This window comes from Peromyscus leucopus, chromosome 7 (assembly GCF_004664715.2).
Source record: "Peromyscus leucopus breed LL Stock chromosome 7, UCI_PerLeu_2.1, whole genome shotgun sequence".
In the NCBI taxonomy this organism is placed as follows: domain Eukaryota; kingdom Metazoa; phylum Chordata; class Mammalia; order Rodentia; family Cricetidae; genus Peromyscus; species Peromyscus leucopus.
In genome coordinates this window covers 93857771-93877935 of record NC_051069.1, presented here as the reverse complement: position 1 = coordinate 93877935, position 20165 = coordinate 93857771, and the positions used below count along the sequence as shown (strand labels likewise).

The following is a 20165-nucleotide window of genomic DNA, read 5'->3' as shown; positions in this document are numbered from 1 at the left end:
GCTGAGACTCGCGGCTTTGCAGGCCTCCTAACTATGACTTAGGACACCAGCCACACCTTTAGCCACACCCTGATCCAGGGTCCAACCCCGAGGAAGCTTTCAGCTTTCCCGAGGGCCTTCTGCACTGCCTGGCCTAAAAGCCCCAGCCTGATTGGCTGTCGTTCCCCAAGCAAAGCCAGCACTCATTGCGAATGTCTCTCATTCTGCTCAGGGACCCCGCAGTCATTGGTGGTCTGGGATGAGACCCTCCTGCCGAACCACGTGAGTGGACGAAAGCAAAGATCCATGGCCACAAGCAATAAGGTGGAACTGGCGGAAGCCCTGGCCCTGGGCGCCCCCTGGCGACATCTTTGTTACGTGATGCTGTATGCACCCAATCCAAAGGTGCTCTTTGGGGGCCGCATCCCACTCCGCTATGCTGTGCTGGTGAGGAATGGTCACTTCTGTCCTGGCTCTTGTGCCCTTCCCAGGAGCCACCTTTCCATCATCTCCCAGCTAATCCCCACTCCCTCCTCTCCCAGATGTACATGCGCTTTGATGGGCGACTGGGCTTCCCTGGTGGTTTTGTGGATGATCACAGCCCCAGCCTAGAGGACGGCCTGGCTAAGGAACTGCTGAAGAGGCTGGGTGAGGGCGTGTCCAGTTTCCGCGTGGAACACACTGACTACCGAAGCTCCCTCAAAGATGCCAAATCAAACGTGGTGGCCCACTTCTACGTCAAGTGTCTGACCCTAGAGCAGCTCCAGGACGTGGAAGCCAAGGCACCTCTAGCCAAGGACTATGGGCTGGAGGTGGGACCAGCCTGGAACCTCTTACCCCACCTCTCTTCTCTGTGGTCCCTTTCCAAGGAAAGGCCCCTTAGGAAGTCTTGGTTTTTAGATCTTGTGCCCTTACAAGTGTCCAGGACTAGTCCAAGGCCTGAACATCTCCAGGCTGGATAACATTGCTAGTGTGTTCGCCTATGAAAGTTTTACACACACACACACACACACACACACACACACACACACACACACACACACGACTGGCCTCTGCAGAGATTTTTCTAGAACACACTCACCCAAGTATGATAACTTGGTCAGGCATGACACTACAATAGTAATTTGACTTTGGGCCCAGGGAGGGTAGGGGAATGGGTGTATACATGGAAGTGATTCCCCAATTCTGGCAAGTATCAAACTCATGGGGAGGAGAGGTGTAGAGAAAGTGACTACTAAATTCACACTGGCAGTTCCCTAGTGAGAAAGCGATTTCTAGACTTCCCTCCCACAACCCTTCTTAGGAAGGCCTGTGAATTTGCAGTTGTCTTGAGTTCCCCAGCGAGGCCTACACAGCTGGAATGGAACTGCTGATGTGCAGGACTGTGCCTGCATCTGCCATGCCTGGACTCAGGCCACAGGAAAGTGCTGTAGGAAGGATTAGCCTGGAGATGGACACCGAATGTCTTGAGGGCCACTGCCTGTACAGGTTAGGCCCCCTGGGCCTCTCTGAAGTATGGAGCCTTGGGACTTGTTCTGCAGTGGTATCTGCCCTAGAAAGCTTGCTGTAGTGAGAACCATGCCTTGTCCTGTTTCCTCCCCTTCACAGGTCTTGGGCCTGGTGCGTGTGCCCCTGTATACCTTGCATGACGGTGTGGGAGGCTTGCCTGCCTTCCTAGGGAATTCCTTCATTGGTGCTTCCAGGAATCAGCTACTGGAAACCCTCCAGGACATGGGGATTCTGACTCCTGAAACTGTCTCAATCCTCAAGGAACGAATTTTGCTCCACGGAAGCAGATCTTAGGGCTGACTAGATTCTGAGATGGGGACGTTGGGTAGCAGGAGGGCTGGGGAGAGCCTTTTCCAGGCCTGAGAGATGACTGCTAATACCAGAATAAAAGGCAGATGTGCTATGCAGTGTGTTTTGAACAGAGGACCTTGCCCTATAGCATCAGAGACAAAAGTCCACAGCCATTTGCAGGGCCCTGGCCATTTTGAGTCCCTCCCTATACATGTGCACGCAGACCCAGGGAGCCCTAGACATGTGCAATCTGTGACGACACATGGCTTGGCCCACTCCCCTCATGTCCCCTTTAACCAGGAACCGTAATCCCCTCCCCTCCTTGCTAGGCAGCGGAGAGTCCTTCCCTTTCCTGGAAGGCTGTCTTCTAGTATCCAGCTCCATGTTCGCTGGAGGAGCATGGTTAAAGTTTGTGTGGCTAAAGTGTGTCAATGAACACGTTTCTTTAATTCTTGGTATAGTCTTGTTTATATTGTATCTGACTGGCAGCCTTTGCCACTCTTACTTAGTTATTTAAAGTTTCTCCTAGACATTCCCACCATACTGGTACTGAGGGATGGTACAATTTGTCCTAAAGAGGGATTCGTGTGGTTCTCCTGGACCATGGAGAGTTTCCACAGCGTGAGTTGGTATAAAGTGAAGACACTTGCAGAAGTGTGTGTCTCTTCCTGGCGAGATTGCTTACCCCATTGCTTCCTGGCATGTGCTGATGCAGCAGGAGCTGCTGGCCTGGGGCTGAGCAGAAATGGGGTGCCATTCCTTCTGGACTTTGCAATCTCTAGAACCATGGGCCCAAACAGACTTCTTTAGGTTACCCTGTATTCTGTGTCAACAACAGGAAGTGGACTGAGATGGCCCTGCTTCATCTTGCATGTCACACATTATGCTTCATAGCCCTAGGATTCCAAAGCGTTTTAGTCATGTTAATCTCTGTTAAAATGCTACTTTAATCATGCGCTGTTTTCCTGACATTTTAGAATTGTGAGGGGGGTTTGTTGTTGTTTGTTGTGTTTGTTTGTTGTTTGTTGATGCTGAGCTTCCTTAGGACAATAGTTTCCTCTGTTCAGCAATTCATAAATCTTCACATCTTTAGACTTGGTTAGAATGTTTTGTCTTTTTGTTTGGAAGGGATGGTGTTTTTCTGGTTCTTGGTCTTTATGGTAATTCAAAGCTGTCAGAGAATATTTCAGGAGACCATGGTGGAAACTTTCAGGCCCCTGATCTGGCCTTGGACATTAACAGTGTAACTTTTCAAAGCTGTCTGAGGCCAGCCAAGACTCAAGGGTAAGTAGATTGAAAGCCATTTGTTGATGGTGGGGTGTGCTGGCTAGTTTATATCAACTTGACACAAGCTAGAGTCATCAGAGAGAAGGGAGCCTCCGCTGAGAAAATGCCTCCATAAGATCCGGATGTAAGGCATTTTCTTAATCAGTGGTTGATGGGGGAGGGGCCCAGCCTGGATTTGTGGTCCTGAGTTCTATAAGAAAGGAGGCTGAGAGCCGGACAGTGGAGGCACACACCTTTAATGCCAGCACTCAGGAGGCAGAGGCAGGCGGATCTCTGTGAGTTTGAGGCCGGCCTGGGCTACAGAGTGAGTTCCAGGAAAGGTGCAAAGCTACACAGAGAAACCCTGTCTCAAAAACCAAAAAAAAAAAAAAAAAAAAGAAAGAAAGAAAGAAAGAAAGAAAGAAAAAAGAAAGAAAGGAGGCTGAGCAAGCCATGGAAGCAAACCAGTTAAGCAGCACCCCTCCATGGCCTCTGCATCAGCTCTTGCCTCCAGCTTCCTGTTCTGTTTCATTCACTTCCTGTTCTGACTTCTGTCCATGATGAACATCGATATAGAAATGTAGGCCAAAGAGACCCTTTCCTCCCCAAGTTGCTTGGTCATGGTGTTTCATCACAACAATGGAAACCCTCACTAGGACATGGGGTAAGTGGTGGGCCAGAGAACTAGCAAAGGATCTGTAGCCAGATATGAACTAGAGCAAGATCTAGAAGTAGATAAATTCTAGTATTATTAGATATCAGTAATAAAGATTGAGAGAGGCCAGGGTTGCAGCCATCTTAGAGAAGGGTCAGACGGGACAGCAGGCCCTTGGACAAATTGTTCTAAGAAAAACCCACCGGAGGATGTACTGCCCCTTCGCCCCCAGACCCGGACAATTAGGAGCTGCACACCAGACATTTCCTTAAAGGATATGATACAACATAACTGGCATAATGAACAAAGCACCAGATATGTCCTGTGGGATGTTTTCTGCTGTTATAGATTGTATACCATAGCTATCAGAGGGAATAGGTTTCCTGCAGATAAAAACGGGAAGTCTAACTACCAGAGGAAATGGGTCTGCTGGCAAAATAGATACAATAACATAGATTGCTAGAGGATATGGCAATTCCATTGCAGCTGCAGCTCTCCAATAAGTTCGAACCAAGCGTCTCTAACCTGAAGTAAGCACCAATTCTGAGCTTGGAACTGTATAGAGTTGGAATTCCCCCAGATCCCCTACCCTAACTATTATCAAAACCCTGCTGGATTGCTACTCAGGGTCTCTCCTGCTGCTCTGCTGCTGCATCAGATGGACAGAGAGACCCAGGTTAACTCGAAACAATAAAAAGACTCTGCTTTTTCATTGGATTTGGTCTCTTGGTAGTCTTTGGGGGGACTCTGGGTACAACAAAGATAATGTTAGAAAATTATGCAGGATCCCTTTGGTACATGACTATGGTAATTTGAATGAAAATGGTCCCCATAGACTCATATGTTTAAATGCTTGGTCCCAAGTTAGTGGAACTGTTTGAGAAGGATAAGGAGGTGTGGCCTTATCGGAGGAGGCATGGCCTTTTTAGAGGAGATGTGTCACTGAGGATGAGCATTGAGGTTTCAAAAGCCCAAATCAGCCAGGTTCTCTCTCTCTCTCTCTCTCTCTCTCTCCCTCTCCCTCTCCCTCTCTCTCTCTCTCCTCTCTCTCTCCCTCTCTCTCTCTCTCTCTCTCTCTCTTCTCTCTCTCTCTCTCTCTCTTGCCTGCAGATCAGGATATGAAGTTCTCATTACTGCTCAGCACCATGCCTGTCTGCTTCCTACCATGATGATCATGAACTAACCTTCTGAAACTGTAAGCTATTCCCCAGTTAAATGCTTCCTTTACAAAAGTTCCCCTGGTCATGGTGTCTCATCACAGCAATAGAACAGTGACTAAGACAAGGACCACACAGGCCTGGGCAATTTCCTAGTGGTGTTTCAAGGAAGTCCTTCCTGGTGACATGTGGATATGGAAGGCCTCAAAGAGCAAGGAGGCAGAGTAAGTTGCCCCCATAGTTCCTATGGGAGAGGGTGGTGACCTGGACCAGGGAGAGGGCAGAGGAAATGGACAAAATTGTATGTATGGAGGGAGGTCGTGGAGCTGGTGTTGGCAGGATTTACTGATCACTGTGGGAAGAGACCAGTGAGTAAAGTAGAGGCTTCTCCGGTTTTGTACTTTTAGGCATTCGTGTTATATGTGTTATATATAGATGAAGACTTCTGGGTAAGTCTCATCAACATTGTTGATGTAATTGAGTAGCACTGGCTGGATTATTTATTAGTAACTTTTCTGTTGCAGTGATAAATATCATGACCAAGAGTAACTAACTTACAGAAGGAGGAATCTGTTTGGGCTTCCGTAATGTGAGGAAGGCATAGCCAAGTGCTGCTGGTGCCGGAAGCTGGCTGGTCACATCTTATCACACAGGAAACCAAGGGAATGAACTAGAAAGGGGACAAGGTATAAACTCTCCCAGCCCTCCCTCAGTGACATATGTCCTCCAGCAAGGCCTTACCTCAAAGGTTCCATAACCTACCCAAGCAGCACCACCCACTGGGGGCCCAGTGTTGGAGCCTACAGGGACAAATGGAAGCATCCTATTTCTCTCCCCGTTCTGGAAGTTTAAGAACATGGTTCAGATATGTGCTTTGCATCTGGTGGGTACATTCTTACCTGTAAGGTTTCTGTCATGTTCCAAAGTGGTACAAAGCATGTCAGGGAGAGACAGAGAAACCATGTCAGGGACAGTCTTTTCAGAACAACACTGCTTGACAAAGAGCTCATTCATTAATCTATTAGTCCATGAGTAGATTAATCTCTCCTGATTTAGGAGGACCTCAGAAAGTCCTGCCTGATCCTCCTCCTCCTCTCCCTCCTCCTTCTCTCCTCTCTCTCTCTCTCTCTCTCTCTCTCTCCTCTCTCTCTCTCTCTCTCTCTCTCTCTCTATCTATTTCTCTCTCTCTGGTTTTTTGAGACAGGATCTCACTATGTAGCCCTGGCTGTCCTGAAAGTTGCTATGAACACCAGGCTGGGCTCGAACTCACTGAGATCTGTCTTCCTCTGCCTCCTAACTGCTGGGATAAAATGTGAGTGCCACTGTGCCCAGTCTGATCCTACTTCTTAATACCTCACATGAGGATTCCTTTCAACATGAATTTTGTGGAAAGCATTCAAAATTTGACATTGTGATTTGATTGCACAAAAATTGCATAAAACATTTGTAAAGTTGGCTGAAATTGTTTGCAAGGGTTTGTCCACTGACAGTTTGTGTTCTGGAGACTTAACCCTCACTAAGGTAGTTTTGAAATAGCAGGACCTTTAAGAAGTGAAGCTGAGTGGGAATAGTTAGGTTGCTGGAAATATGAGGCAGAGAGAAAGGCAAGTCAGTTCAAAGGTCATGCACAGGAGAGATTATAAGGATGGACGATGGAGTCACCAGTTCCTCATCACTAATATAGGGACAGAGAGCACTTAACTTTGTGACGTAGCTTGGCAATTGGAGATCTTGATGACGTGGGCAGTTGAGCATGGAGAGGGCATGGTGGAAGGTGGGTTTAAAAGAGGAGTGTTTGCTTCTGGAGAACCAGGAAGAAGATCTTAGAGAGTCCAGATCCATGTGAGGACACAGCATGGCTGGCCAAAGCCTGGGGAATTGCTGTAAAGGTGTTAGATTCAGGGATGAAGAGGCAGAAGGAAAATGAGCAGCCGAGTGGATAATGAGGCCAGAAACTGACCCATGTTGGCAAGGTAATGTGAACCAGCCAAAATCCTCAGTGACCAAGAGGAGGTACAAAGCCAGCCTGGCAGCGGAGGGCAGAGTGGCCACACCAAGACATGCCCTCCCGGGGCAGGATCTCTTGAGGGAAGGAAGGTGGGGAGAGCCCTGGAAGAGTAATGTGGATTGCTGTGGATATTGCTCTATATAAATAAAACACTGGTGGCCAGTGACCAGGCAGGAAGTAGGTTGCCAGGCAGGAAGTAGGTGGGACAAGGAGAGAGGAGAATTCTGGGAAGCAGAAGGCTGAGGGAGAGACACTGCAGCCACCGCCAGGACAAGCAGCATGTAAAGACTCTGGTAAGCCACCAGCCACGTGGCAAGGTATAGACTTATAAAAATGGGTTAATTTAAGATAAAAGAACAGTTAGCAAGAAGCCTGCCACGGCCATACAGTTTATAAGTGATATAAGCATCTGAGTGATTATTTTATACATGGATTGTGGGACTGCGGGGTTTGGGGAACCTGGAGAGAAGCCCTCCAGCAACAGTGGATTCCAGCAGGGCTCCAGCTTTTGGCCTTCCAAAATGGGGTAGGTGGTCAGAAGCAGCTCTGGTGTCAATGCCTAGAAGCTTCAATTACTGTGTCTGCTTTCCAGGTCTAACCCAGATCTAAGAGTGACATGTCATCTGGAAACTCTCGGGTGGCTAGTCAAAGGGAAGGAGTGTGTGTATGTGTGTGTGTCCATGTGTGTCCCTCCAGGGCCCCAGCCTGTGCCAACTGCAACTGCATCTAGGTTGATACTACAGAAACTCCGTCACTTCTGAGAAAAAGGTAAGGATCCTTGGGCAAGGGACATAAAACCTCTAGCTGCCCCCAGCTCAGATTATGGTTCTACACAGAACATTGAATCCAGAGCCCATCCTTGGAGGTTGCCCATGATTTTTTTCCAGGTTCCATGATGTTCCACTGTGGTAGGGTTAAATGTTCTAGTAACGATGCTCTCCAACCTTCTTGGAAGGTTATATTTCCACTTTTTTTTTTTGGGGGGGGTTGGTTTTTCAAGACAGGGTTTCTCTGTGTAGCTTTGCGCCTTTCCTGGAACTCACTTTGTAGCCCAGACTGGTCTCACACTCACAGAGATCCACCTGGCTCTGCCTCCTGAGTACTGGGATTAAAGGCGTGCACCACTGCCGCCCAGCTTTATTTCCACTTTTTAATTGTGGGACACTGACTTTGTTTCTGAGCTCTCTGGTGCTGGTGAGGGGCAGGTGTCTATAATTCCCCTACCCTGCCTAAGAAGCATCCCTCCCAGGCAGTGGAGTCCTTCACCATCAGCCATCACACACTTCCCTGGCCTGGTCCTAGGTGCCTGCCCGCCTGGCAGGAGGGAGAGAGGCAGGCTGGACTGTGCATGTCTCCTCTCACCCACTCCCATCCTGCGGGGGGGATGGGCAACCAGGCTGGAAAGCACACAGGACTCCCTGGGCCCCTTCAAGCACAGTGCTCTGGGGAGGGAAGGAGATGGGAGCACATCCAACCTCCAGCCCTGCTCCTGGCAGCAAGGCCCTGCAGCTGAGCACTGGGCCTCCTTATCTCAAGCTTGAGGTTGTGATTCCTGGGGAGAGGGTTAATGGAGGGGGCACTTGGCATTAGCTTTGGGCAGATCAGCCAGCACTGTCAGCACAGGCTGCTGCTGCTCCTTCCTGGGGAGGAGAGGGGACCTGGTCACTCCCCACCTCCTCACACTCCCCCTCCCTACACTCCCCATGCTAACACACATTGATGCCTCTCTCAGCAGAATCAGCAAGAAGTTTCTAGTTTTCAACATCGCATTTTCCCTGTTCTCAGAAATCTCTTTCAGACTTCATTTTGTCCTGAGCCCAAGGCCTTGTCAGTTTCCAGGCTTGAGGCGGAGGAAGCTGCTGCTTCCTGGCAGGACCATGTGGGGAAGGAGGGTAGTCTCCTGCCAGTGAACCTGAGGGCTGAGGGAGGCTATGTGAAACAGACGGGCTAGTGGGAGTGAGGTAGGAAGGGAGATTTATTGCACAGAGATATTTAAATCCTGCACCCCAGATAGTCTGGTGAACAGAGAAGCAAAAGTGGATAGGAACATTTCACCCTTGATAAGGTTTGCTGAGGGCATCAGAGTTGGGCTGGGTGGAAGAGATGCTGCGTGTGGCTCATTTCAGAAGAAGAGAAGAAGAAGTGGAGTATTTTGTTTAACACGACTGAGGTAGAGAGGTGTTGGCAGTGCAGGGGAAAAGGGGCTATGGCACACATGGCCTTCAGGCCACAGAATGCCTACGAAGAGAAACAGCTCTCTCCCAAGGCCCTCCAGGGCCCATCTGCTTGGCTTCATCCATGTGGCAGTTCCCGTTCCTCGAAGTAGTGGGCTTGGTCTGTCAGAGACCCCATTGGAGGATGAAAACTACCAGCAGGCCCCTGCTGGTCTGTATGCCTTCCTTCACTTTCAGACTCAGAAACAAGAGGGAGTGAAAGAGCGCCAGGGACATGAAAGACACAGGGAGGCTCCTCCACCACCAGCCCCTGGGCTGGAGGAAATCTACGTTCCAGGCTCCTCTCCAAAGTCTAGCGTTCACCCTGGTCACTGGAGCAGAACCAGGGCCACCCAGACCCAACCTCAACCCATCTTCATGGACCACCGGCGAAGACCTTGACTTCCCCTCGGTGTGGCAAATTCCACATGCGGCTCAGTAAGTATAAGCAGGAGCTATAAATGCAAACGGGAAGGGAAGGTCTAGGCAGGAATGTTGTTCCAAGCCTCACATTCTCCTCCCTCTAGGGCTTCTGAAGGCCCCAGCTGATAGAATTACAACATCCCAGGCACCTAGCAATAGTTGCAGGGTGTGGATGGAGACAAAGGTCTGCTGAAGAGGAGAGAAGGGGAGCTGACTGATCTCCTGTTTGAGAGACAAGGAGTGCACCGCAGTTACTAGAAACTCACTCCTGAGCAACTGCCCCATTAATTCTTGATCACGCCTGTGGACCACTTCCACCCACAAACGTCAGAGGTGGGGGCATCTGATTCGCGGGTTCCTCATCAGTCTCCAGTCTGGCCTGGAGGGACAGAGAGAGAATATCTGCTTGCTCTTAGCTTTTATGAGAGACTTGGGCTATTTATAGCCTCTATAATAGACTTGTACTGGCTAGTTTGTGTTAATTTGATACAAGGCAGAGTCATCTGAGAGGAGGGAACCTGAAACCAGAAACTTCCTAGTAAGACTGGGCCGTAGGCAAGCATTTTCAAATTACTGATTGAGGTGGGAGCACCCAGCACATTGTGGGTGGTGCCAACCCTGGCCTGGTGGTTGTGAATTCTATAAGAAAGTCTTAGCAAGACATGAGGAGTAAGCCAGTAAGCAACAACCTTCCATGGCCTCTGCATCAGCTCCTGCCTTCAGGTTCCCACCCAATTGGAGTTCCTGCCTTGGTTTCCCTCAGGGACTGTGATTCAGGATATGTAAGCCAAATAAACCCTTCCTCCCCAATTTGTCTTTGGTCATGGTGTTTCATCATATCTATAGAAACCATAACGAAGATAGAAATTGGTTTCAGAATTGAGGAACATGGTGAGTCCAATGGATTCCATGACTTGGTTCACTGCTGCACTTCTCTAGCTGTGAAGTGAGTTCCTTGGTCAGAAGCAATGCTGTGTGGAATACCATGATTGTGGACAAGGCATTCTGTAAGTCCATGGATGGTACTTTTGGTGGAATCATTACATCAGGAAAGGCAAATCCATAGCCAGAATAAGTACCTATTCCAGTAAGGACAAAGTATTGTCCTTTCTATGAAGCAAGTGGCCCAGTGCAGCCAACCTGCTACCAGGTCGGTGGCTGGTCATCCTGGAGAATGGCGCCATATCTGGGGCTCGGTGTTGGCCTCCGCTATCGGCATAGCTGGCACTCAGCAGCAACTGTAGCCAGGTCAGCCCTGGCAAGTAGAAGTCCCATCTCTGCCACCATGGCCAAACTGGAAACAATTACAATGTCCCTCCAGGAGCGAGGGCTAGTTCAGCTGCAATGCTTGCCTAGCAAGCACAAGGGCCTGAGTGCCATTCCTAAAAGTCAGGCGAAAAAGCTGGGCATGGTGGCACATACCTATCACCCCAGCCTTGGGGAGATGGAGACAGGTGAGTCCTGGGGGCGACCTGGCAAGTCTTACACCAATGAGAGACTCTGTCTTCTCCAAAGAAAAATGGGCAGTGATTAAAGAATAACACCCAAGAATGTTCTCTGACTTCTTCCCACCAAGACACACACAAATGTGCATGCATATCCACACACGTGTACCCTTATGCATGTATACACACACACACACACACACACACACACACACACACACACACACTGTAGGTCCTTCTAGCTCTCTCTGGCAGCACCCCCTTATCCCCTCATATTTTGTTTTGTTTTTTTAAATCTGTAGTTTGCAACACTGGCTTTTCATTAAATCACATGGGGACAATCCAGTGAGGACTGTGTGAGTTGGTCTGACATGGGAAAGCAGGTGGCAGGTGTTGGCCATCTTTGGCCACCTTCATCTTCTAGACTTGGTCTTGGTGCTTTATGAGGCGAGACTGGAGCCTCATTTCCCTTCCTGTTCCTTGACCAGGAGGGAGCCTGTCTGCTAAAGGGTTTTGTGAAATGCAAACACTTCATTCAAATGTAAATTATAACCTTTACCTTCAACTTCAGGAGAAGCCAAAGATTTTTCTACTTTTAACTTTTTACTATAGGAAACATCAAACTATATAAAAAAAAAAAAAAGAAAGAAAGAAAGAAAAGAACATAATAAGCCCTTAATGGTCCCCAGAAATCCAGCTTCTAAAATTGTATTCATACCCTCAGCCTCTGTCTCCTGGAGGATTATTTTTAGTGTGTGGTTCATACATATTTCAGTATATAGCTGTAAAAGGCAAGGAATTCTTAAAAATGTAACCACATTACACTCTTACCTCAAATAATAGTTATTCTCACACAACAAGTACCTGATCCCCATTTATAGATACAGAATGAAATGCTTTTGTAATGAATGAGCAAAAGCAACATTCTCACATTTTAGCAATCAGGCCTTGACCTTTTGGAATCTGACCCCTAGTGACCCATGATGCCTTACACAGATCTGTGGAACCTAAACCCTCCTAACTCGGGAAATTTTGCACAAGTGGTAACTCTCAAGAGAACTAATATTGTAAAACTTGTTACTCAACAAGATTAATGGGAGCGCCATCTGCCCACTGGGATATGGTTCCAGGCTGGAGGCTGTCCTGTAAGACCACTGCCGCAACTTCTGAGCCCAACTGGGAGGCAGCTTCAATAAATACAGGCCAGGATCATACCTGGGATTCCCAGGGTATGATGGTGAACTACACTAGTCAGGGGCTTATAAAGGCAAAAACCACACGGCTATCTGTACTTCCCACCTTTGTCCAATCAGGGACAAGCAAACATCCTGATGTACCTCCTGCCTATTCACCTCCTGCCCACCTGTGACCAAGCATACTTCCTGTGCAGTTGGAACAACCAAGCTTGTTTACAGAAGTAAAACTGCATGACTTGTTATCTTACATGAACAGTCCCCAGCATCCCAGGAAGTTATCTGTCCTTGGGCAAGTGGGTCTTACAGGTTAGAGACATTTTTAAACAGATCTCTTAAGCACAGTAACTTAAACTTAAAATCTAACTTTAGCAATCACAGAGGCCATGAGGACAAGGCAGAGTAACCCCTCCCCAAACACACCCTCTCAACTGTTATTAAAAACAAACAAACAAACAAAAAAACAAAAACCAAACAAAACAAAACAAAAAAAACTCTTGCTCCCTCTCAGCAGCAGGGTTCTCCTCTGGGTATTCACCTGCTGCCTTTTTACTGTGTATTTCAATAAATACTCACTTTGTTGGTGTCTTGGTGAATTCTTTTACCACCCATGTCACCAACCTTCCATGTGACATTTCTCACAGTCGTGTTCACAAGGTTCTCTATTATTATTTTTTTGTTCAGTTTTGAACCCAAACATGGTCCAAGTCCAGTTGCTTTGTTAAACTCAACTGCTCAGGACCAGGGAGTGTCTTGATAAAAGGGCCTAGAAATTCTTTGACAGCACACAGAAGCAAAACACTAGAGACTTCCCAGTCTTTAGAAGGAGGAAAACCAATTTTGGTTGTTCAGTTGTTGAGGAGGAAGTTACTTGGCCTTATCCTCACGGGCCTCCTGCCAAGATCCCCGAGTCCCTGTGGGCAGAGAGACCTCTCCTTGTCTTGTTGAGTAACAAGTTGCATTAGCCCAGTGATTTGTACAAGGTTCTCTGAGTTGTTAGGGGTTAGGCTCCAGATATCTGTGTGAGGCCTAGGTCATTGGGGTTCAGGCTCCTAATGATCACAGGTTGATTGTTAAAACTGGAAAAGTTAATTTTGTTCCTATAAGTAAGCATTGGATGCATGATATATAGACGTTAGCCATTAAAAAAGACTAGGTCCTGGAATAGGTTCTCAGAACTTCCAATAGCAGGGCTACCAGGTAAGAGTTGGCAATGTACACTAGAATTAGAACTCAGCATTTTAAAATTAATGCTGGTAAAAGAAAGTTCTGCTTGCATTGAGACGTCACTGAGAGAGGCAGGATCCTGTGACACGAGGAATGCTTGGGGACAGCAGCTTCTCTAGGCAGGGTACTTGCTGCTCCTTGGTTGGTTGGGGTGTCACAGACAGTTATGGTGCTGGCATGGCCATCATTCTGGGGCTGAAGTCAAGAACTTCAACATAAGTTTAGGAATAAAGAGTCTATTTGCTTGTGGGCCCAAGGCTGTAAGTTGTCTGGCTTCTTTCATCTCTGCCCCCTCCATCCTCAGGCCTTGTTACTAAGTTTAGGGCATCTCATCATTTCTCCCTTACTGGCTTCAACTGATGCGTCTCCTCAATCTCTTCCATGTTAAGAGATCTGCCTTTGTTTCTGACTCTTCCTTGTATTCAATTATGGCAGAAACTAGGTCAATTGACCTGTCAACTTCCATTGACCAGTCTTCTACATGTGCCTTCCTGGTTTTTCAAAAGTAAACTTAATTTTAGGCAATTTATATTCACAGAAAAATTGGGAGACTAGTACAGGACATTCTCATATATGCCATTCAGTTTTCCTATTAATATCTTAATTTAGTATAGTATAGGTCTTAAAATAATGAGCCAGTTTTAAAGCATTACTATTCACCAAAGTTTTATTCAGATTCCCTTGTCTGCTATCTAATGTCTTCATCTTTGCTCCGGGATTTCAGATTTCATTTGAGTCACATCTTCTGAGACTCTTCTTTATTCCATAGGCAGTGGAAATTTCCATTTTTATTTTATGACTGCTATAAGCTGAATATTCATGCTCTCTGCATCTCCCCTTTAGTTCCCATGCTGAAATTGTAACACTGTGTTGGTGTTTGAGGGCGGGGCCTATGGGAGGGGACCAGACCTTAGGAGTGGAGCCTTCGTGAGTAGCATTATTGACCTTACAGGAAATCCAGGGAGCTCCCCCGAATCTTTGGAGGTTTCAGCTACAAGTTGGTCTATGAATCAAGAACTGGGACCTCACTAGACGCCAAGTCTGCCAGCCCCAGTCTTCATCTCAGACTTCCATGTCTCCAGAATTGTGAGAAATAAACTTTAGTTGTCTGTAAGCCCAGCAGTCCAGGCCATTTGATCCAGCAACTCCAAAGAACTGAGATGAAGCCTTGACGGTTTTGAGGTTTGCTGGCCATCTCCATTATGACATCCCTCTGCAGAGTCTGGCTTGATGCTGTCCTCACAATTCAGAGCAGAACTCTCTCTCTCTTGGGGAGGAAGGCCTCAGACCAAAGGTCCATTTTCATCATATCACATCAGTTACCCTGTGTCTGTAAGCCACCCATGCTGATGCAGATCCTGGTTGCCAGGCTACCATTTGTCACCTTCTCTCCAAAGCTACCAAGTGGCTCTGTGGCTTCCTTCTGTTTGTACTGTTTGCTCTTGAGAAGGAAGTCACTACTGAGCTAATAGCTTCGGAAATGATCTCTGATTCTTCCACATGGAGGATTCTTTGATTACATGGAGCAGTTAATTCCACATGCATCTGTATTCCATATCAGTACAGGTATATGGATATTTATTTTCTACTTTACAATATAAATATTTTTGTTTATACAAAATAAATAGTTTGTATAAATAAAAATACAAACAAACCAAAAGTAAAACTGCTTTAACTTGTTGCTCATATTGTTTCTGCTCTGAAAACTCTTTCTGTAGTGGCCTGTGACTTTCTTTCTCGTATAAGACAATATAAGAGATGTTTTGGAGGTTGTTCTTTGTAGTTATTATAGATTGGACCAAAATTCACACTTAATTTAATAGCAGTGTTATTCAAATGCTAAATGGTCTTATTAATAAAAATCCCTGTACCAAATATTGGGGTAAAAGCTCGAAGATCAGAGAAGCAGAGCAAGCTACAGCCAACCTTACCTCACCATCTCCTCAGCTGATCCTGTTTCCACAAATCCTCAGACTGAAAGCCTCTGAATTCTCACCTGAAAGGCCTCAGCCAAAAAGAGCCTTTAGCTCCTGTCTCCTCACACCTTGTATACCTTTCTCTTCCCTGCCATATTACTTCCTGGGATTGAAGGTGTGTGTGCTTCCCAAGCAAAGTCATGAGATCTCAAGTGCTGGGATTAAAGGTGTGTGTCACCACTGCCTGGCTCTGTTTTCTCTCTTAGACTGAGTCAATCTCATGTAGTCCAGGGTGGCCTTGAACTCACAGAGACCCAGGTGTATCTCTGTCTCCCAAATGCTAGGATTAAAGGTGTGTGCCACCACTGCCTAGCATCTATGTTTAATCTAGTGGCTTGTTCTGTCCTCTGATCCTCAAGCAAACTTTATTAGGGTACACAACATATCACCACATAGTAGTGGTAGTAATCATAAGCCTGATGTATAGAATCTTGAACACCATAATTTTTAACACTATGCTTGCTTGCATGAGGCTCTGGGTTAATTCCCTACAATATTGTAGCCCTGGGATGAGCCTGTTTTCTTTTTAAATGAAGAGAAAATGTGTAATTTATTTCTCTGTCTTCTAAAAAATAATCATTTGGGCTCCCTAGCATCTTCCAACGATAGCCATGGAGTTACTTTTTGTCTCTATAGACCGTTATCCACATGGAACACTCTAGGCATATGGTCCAGTCTACCTCCAGCTCTGACTCCTGGGGGATTGCCTTCCGTGTGGAATGCAGGGGTCAGACAAATGCAAAGCATTGTCTGAAAGACATGGTGCCCCAGTGTGCTTTTCTGTTGCTGTGATAAAATGCTCTGATCAAAAGCAACTCAAGGAGGGAAGGGTTTGTTTGGATTATACATCCACAGGTCACAGTCCACCACTGAGAGAAGTTAGGGCAGGAACTCAGGAAGAAACCATGGAGCGGGACACTCTTGGTTCTTGGCCTTGGTGGGTTCTCAGATGATGTGTTTTTAAAAGCCAGGCTGGGGAAGATGACCCAGTCAATAAAATGCCCATCTTACAAGCAGGAAGATCTAAGTCTGAATGGCCAGCCCCCACACAAAAGCTGGAAGTGGTGGACATCCTCTAACCCTAGCACTGGGGTAGGAGAAGTAGAGACAAGTGGATCCCCAGGGTTCACTGACAGCCATTCTAGATGGTTAGTGAGCTCAGGGTTCAGCATTAGACAAAAAATAAGGGAGAGTGCAGTAGAGGAAGACACAGCATCCCTGGCCTCCATGTACACTGCTGATGCCCTATCTCTGACTCCTCCCCACCCTCTTCTCAGTGCTTTAGTCCTACCCACAGCCAGCCACCCCTCCCCAATCTAACTGTGACTTGTGACATTTCCTATGCCACTTTCCATGTACCAGGCTCCACACCACTGCCCAGAGCCCACAGCCAATGCAGTCGCTCATTGTAACCTCACGTATCATTGGCCACTTCCCTTCCCCCAAAGTGTTATCACCCAGGCCATAAGCTGTCCTGGCGCTGACCCCTGCCCCTCCCTTATATTCAGTCAGTCCCCACATTTCCACCACTCAACACTTGTTACACCCATCTCTCCTTTCCCCCATTGCCCTAGGGTAGGTGTCATCTCAGAAGCCAGACTGCCTCCCTCCTATCCCTGGTCTCCTTGCTATGTATATGATATGATCTAGAACATCCCAATCGCAGCTTCCCGAACACTGCGTCGTTCCTTCCACTGCCAGGACTCCTGGGTAAGTAAATTCTGCTCAGGTTCCAAAGCCTGCTCCTCCTGGCCTTCCAGATGGCGACTTGAGTCTGTATCTACCAAGCTTCAGCACTACAGGCTCAGCTTTTAAGGGCCAATCCTGAGGAAGCTTTCAGTTTCTCTGATAGTCCTAGAGTACCTTCTCGGCTCCGCTTGAGAGCCCCAAGCTGATTGGCTGCTGCCGAGTCTCGCGAAGCTCCGCCCCGAGGTGCTGTCCTCCGCAGGAACCCGGAAGTGCGAGCGTCGAGATGGCGGGGGATCGGAAAGTGGAGCTCAGCGAGGCCCTGGCGCTCGGGCCGGGCTGGCGCCACGCCTGCCACGCACTGCTGTATGCGCCCGACCCCCGCAAGCTGTTCGGCCGCATCCCGATACGCTTCGCCGTGCTGGTGAGGACGCGGCATGCCGGGCCGCTCCCCGCCCCGGAGCCCTCGCGCCCCAGCCAACCATCGTCCCCCTCCTCCCCCAGATGCAGATGCGCTTCGACGGGCGCCTAGGTTTCCCTGGCGGCTTCGTGGACGCGCAGGACTGCAGCCTGGAGGACGGGCTAAACCGTGAACTGCGCGAGGAGCTGGGCGACGCGGTGTCTGCCTTCCGAGTGGAGCGCTCCGACTACCGGAGCTCACACCTCGCGGCCAACCAGCGCGTGGTGGCCCATTTCTATGCCAAGCGCCTGACGGCCGAGCAGCTGCAAGCCGTGGAAGCCAGGGCACCCCAAGCCAAGGACCACGGACTGGAGGTGGGACCAGACTGGGACCCACTCCATATTCTGTCAGCCCTCTCCCATGTCTCTCATCGAAGGAAGTCACTGGGTGGAGAAGACTTTGACCCTCCAACATTATACTCTTTCAAGTGGCATAAACTAGTTGGAATCTTGGTCATTTCCAGGCTGGATAACACCACCAACTTGGTCTCCCTTGGTAGTCTTTGCAGAGAGATTTCTAGAACACACATGCAAGTCTCTCTGCTGCTCCCTATGCTAATATTCATGACTTTGGGCCCATATTTTCCTATAGCAGAAAGTATGACAATAATTCTAACGCTAGGGAAACTATGTGTGGAGGTGACTCTCCCCAACTGCGGGTAAGGGCGATAAGAACAGTCTGTCGGGATCAATCACTGGTTGGGGGAGGAGGTCAGAGGAAGACTTGGGTATTTGCATTTTTCTTGATCACCTAAGTGATGCCTATACAGTTGTGTAAGTTCTGTGATTGGAAATACTGGTCCAGCCATGCCTGCCCCCTGGAGGCGGCAGCCAGTGAGGATGAGGGAAAAGATGGAGAAGGATTAGCATGGATGGAGCTGGATACCCAGCGTTGTCTGCAGAGTTGGGCTCACTAAGCTTTCCTGAGGAGCGGTTATTGGGCCTGGTTCTGCCTGGTTGTTACATTAGATTTCCGCTCTGGAGGGCTCTGTTCCAAGGTAGGAAAGCTACAGTGTTGAGATCCTTGAAGTCCCACGTGTCGCCTGTCTGCTTTTCAAGGTGCTGGGCCTGGTGCGGGTACCTCTGTACATCCTGCGTGATGGTGTGGGAGGCCTGCCCACCTTTGTGGAGAATACCTTCATTGGGGATGCCCGGGAGCAGCTGCTAGACGCCCTTCAGGACTTGGAACTTATGGATCCTGGCATTATTTCAAACCTCAAGATCCCAGCTTCTAAGTAGAGTCAGCCCACCACGGACCCACGGAACCCAGGATGAGGGCTCTGGTATAAGGGAAGGAGGGAGGGAGGCAGGGGAAATATTTTCTCTTTGGGGGCTGCGAGAGGATGGTTGATACAAGATTAAAGACAGAGGTGTATATGCGAAGGGTTTTCAACAGAGGACCCTGTCTGATGGCATTGGTGATTAAAGGCCTTGGTTGTACCTCAGAGTCCCTCCTTATACGTGGGTAAATAGCCTAGAAGCTCCAGGTATATGCATGGGCAGTCTGATCGCACACAGCCTGGTGCACTCTCATCTGTCCAGTTTAACTGTGATGTGGCATCAGGCACATCCCACTCCTTCCTGGTAAATGGGGTGGGGAAGTGGGTTCTTTCCCATCAGCCACATGGCTGCTGTCCTGAGTCCAGCCCATTCTTGTTAGGGAAGCAGAGAAGGGGGTTTCTCCCTGAGAATGGTCTCGGGTTACCCGAGGCTTGAGCATAGCCGTGGGTTTCAGAAAGCTGGGTAAGGCCCTAACCAGCCCTGCACTCTTTCCTCCCCCAACCACTGGGGGTCGGGATGTGTCAACTTCTTGGGCTGAACCTAGACCTGAGACTTCAGTCCTGATGCCTCTCTTCCAGTACATTCATCTTTGAGCTCCCTTTGTCTCCGTCTAGCCTGCCCTGCCAAAAGGAGTCATCTAGGAAGGCAGCTGATCCCTGGGACTCCGAGCTCTCCAGTTCCTTCAACAGATACAGGTTGATTAATACCTGCTCAGTGGCAAGTACAGTAACAGAAATAGAGGCCCATTACTTCTGTCTTCCAGACTTCTGAGTGAGGAGTAGGCAAACAGCATCATAAATAAGTAGCATCACACAGTAAACACTATGAGCTTTGCCAGCCACACGGTGTTCTGGAACCCTTGAACTCTGTCATGTCAGACTTACCTGCATGATACATAAGTGTTGTCGTTGTGTCCCAATAAAACGCTGATGAAAAAGCAGGTGTCTCTGGACTTGTGTAGTTTATCAGTGACTCTTCTACAGGGAAGATAGGTTACTGTTTGTGGTGACTGTGTGTACATGTTTACAAGGAAATAAATGAAGCAATGGATATGGTTCCATTGACATTCTTTTCCTTGGGTTGGTCTGGAATGGCCCTGGTAAAGAGCATCTAAGCAGAAAGAAGAGATCCCTGAGGTGGGGAGAATCTTCTCAGAACAGCCCCAGAATGTACTTATTAGTCATGATCTTGGGACATATTTCACAGTTAAGTAACTTGCTTATTTCAAGACTGTTCCTGTGACTGATGTGAATCTTTTGAAAATTCTCAGTTGGGGTTGAGTATGTAGCTCATGTAGCTTTGCCTAGCATGAATGAGACCCTGGCATTGCATAAATAACATCTGTAACCCCAGTGCTCAAGCAGGTGGATCAGAAGTTCAAGATCACCCTTGGCTAC

At 48.1% G+C, this 20165-nt stretch overlaps 2 protein-coding genes across 2 annotated transcripts; both read left to right on the top strand.

The window, feature by feature from the left end:
* The first annotated feature begins 111 nt into the window (after window positions 1-111).
* Window positions 112-1891, top strand: LOC114693567 (U8 snoRNA-decapping enzyme-like). Its single transcript, XM_028869991.2, has 3 exons — window positions 112-426; window positions 522-791; window positions 1588-1891. The coding sequence occupies exons 1-3, from the start codon at window positions 286-288 to the stop codon at window positions 1780-1782; spliced, it is 606 nt and encodes a 201-aa protein (XP_028725824.1). The 5' UTR covers window positions 112-285; the 3' UTR covers window positions 1783-1891.
* Window positions 1892-17248: 15357 nt separating this feature from the next.
* LOC114693512 (U8 snoRNA-decapping enzyme) lies at window positions 17249-19708 on the top strand. The gene is made up of 3 exons (XM_028869891.2): window positions 17249-17452; window positions 17533-17802; window positions 18547-19708. Exons 1-3 carry the CDS (start codon window positions 17315-17317, stop codon window positions 18724-18726), a joined length of 588 nt encoding a protein of 195 aa, XP_028725724.1. The 5' UTR covers window positions 17249-17314; the 3' UTR covers window positions 18727-19708.
* Window positions 19709-20165: the final 457 nt, after the last annotated feature.

What these genes read in the sequence shown, in the direction of transcription:
- LOC114693567 (XM_028869991.2), top strand. Translation starts at nt 286, where the DNA reads ATGGCCACAAGCAATAAGGTGGAACTGGCGGAAGCCCTGGCCCTGGGC. An exon ending in CACTCCGCTATGCTGTGCTG is followed by an intron (nt 427 to 521) that starts GTGAGGAATGGT and finishes CTCCTCTCCCAG; the next exon opens with ATGTACATGCGCTTTGATGG. An exon ending in CCAAGGACTATGGGCTGGAG is followed by an intron (nt 792 to 1,587) that starts GTGGGACCAGCC and finishes TCCCCTTCACAG; the next exon opens with GTCTTGGGCCTGGTGCGTGT.
- LOC114693512 (XM_028869891.2), top strand. Translation starts at nt 17,315, where the DNA reads ATGGCGGGGGATCGGAAAGTGGAGCTCAGCGAGGCCCTGGCGCTCGGG. An exon ending in CGATACGCTTCGCCGTGCTG is followed by an intron (nt 17,453 to 17,532) that starts GTGAGGACGCGG and finishes CTCCTCCCCCAG; the next exon opens with ATGCAGATGCGCTTCGACGG. An exon ending in CCAAGGACCACGGACTGGAG is followed by an intron (nt 17,803 to 18,546) that starts GTGGGACCAGAC and finishes CTGCTTTTCAAG; the next exon opens with GTGCTGGGCCTGGTGCGGGT.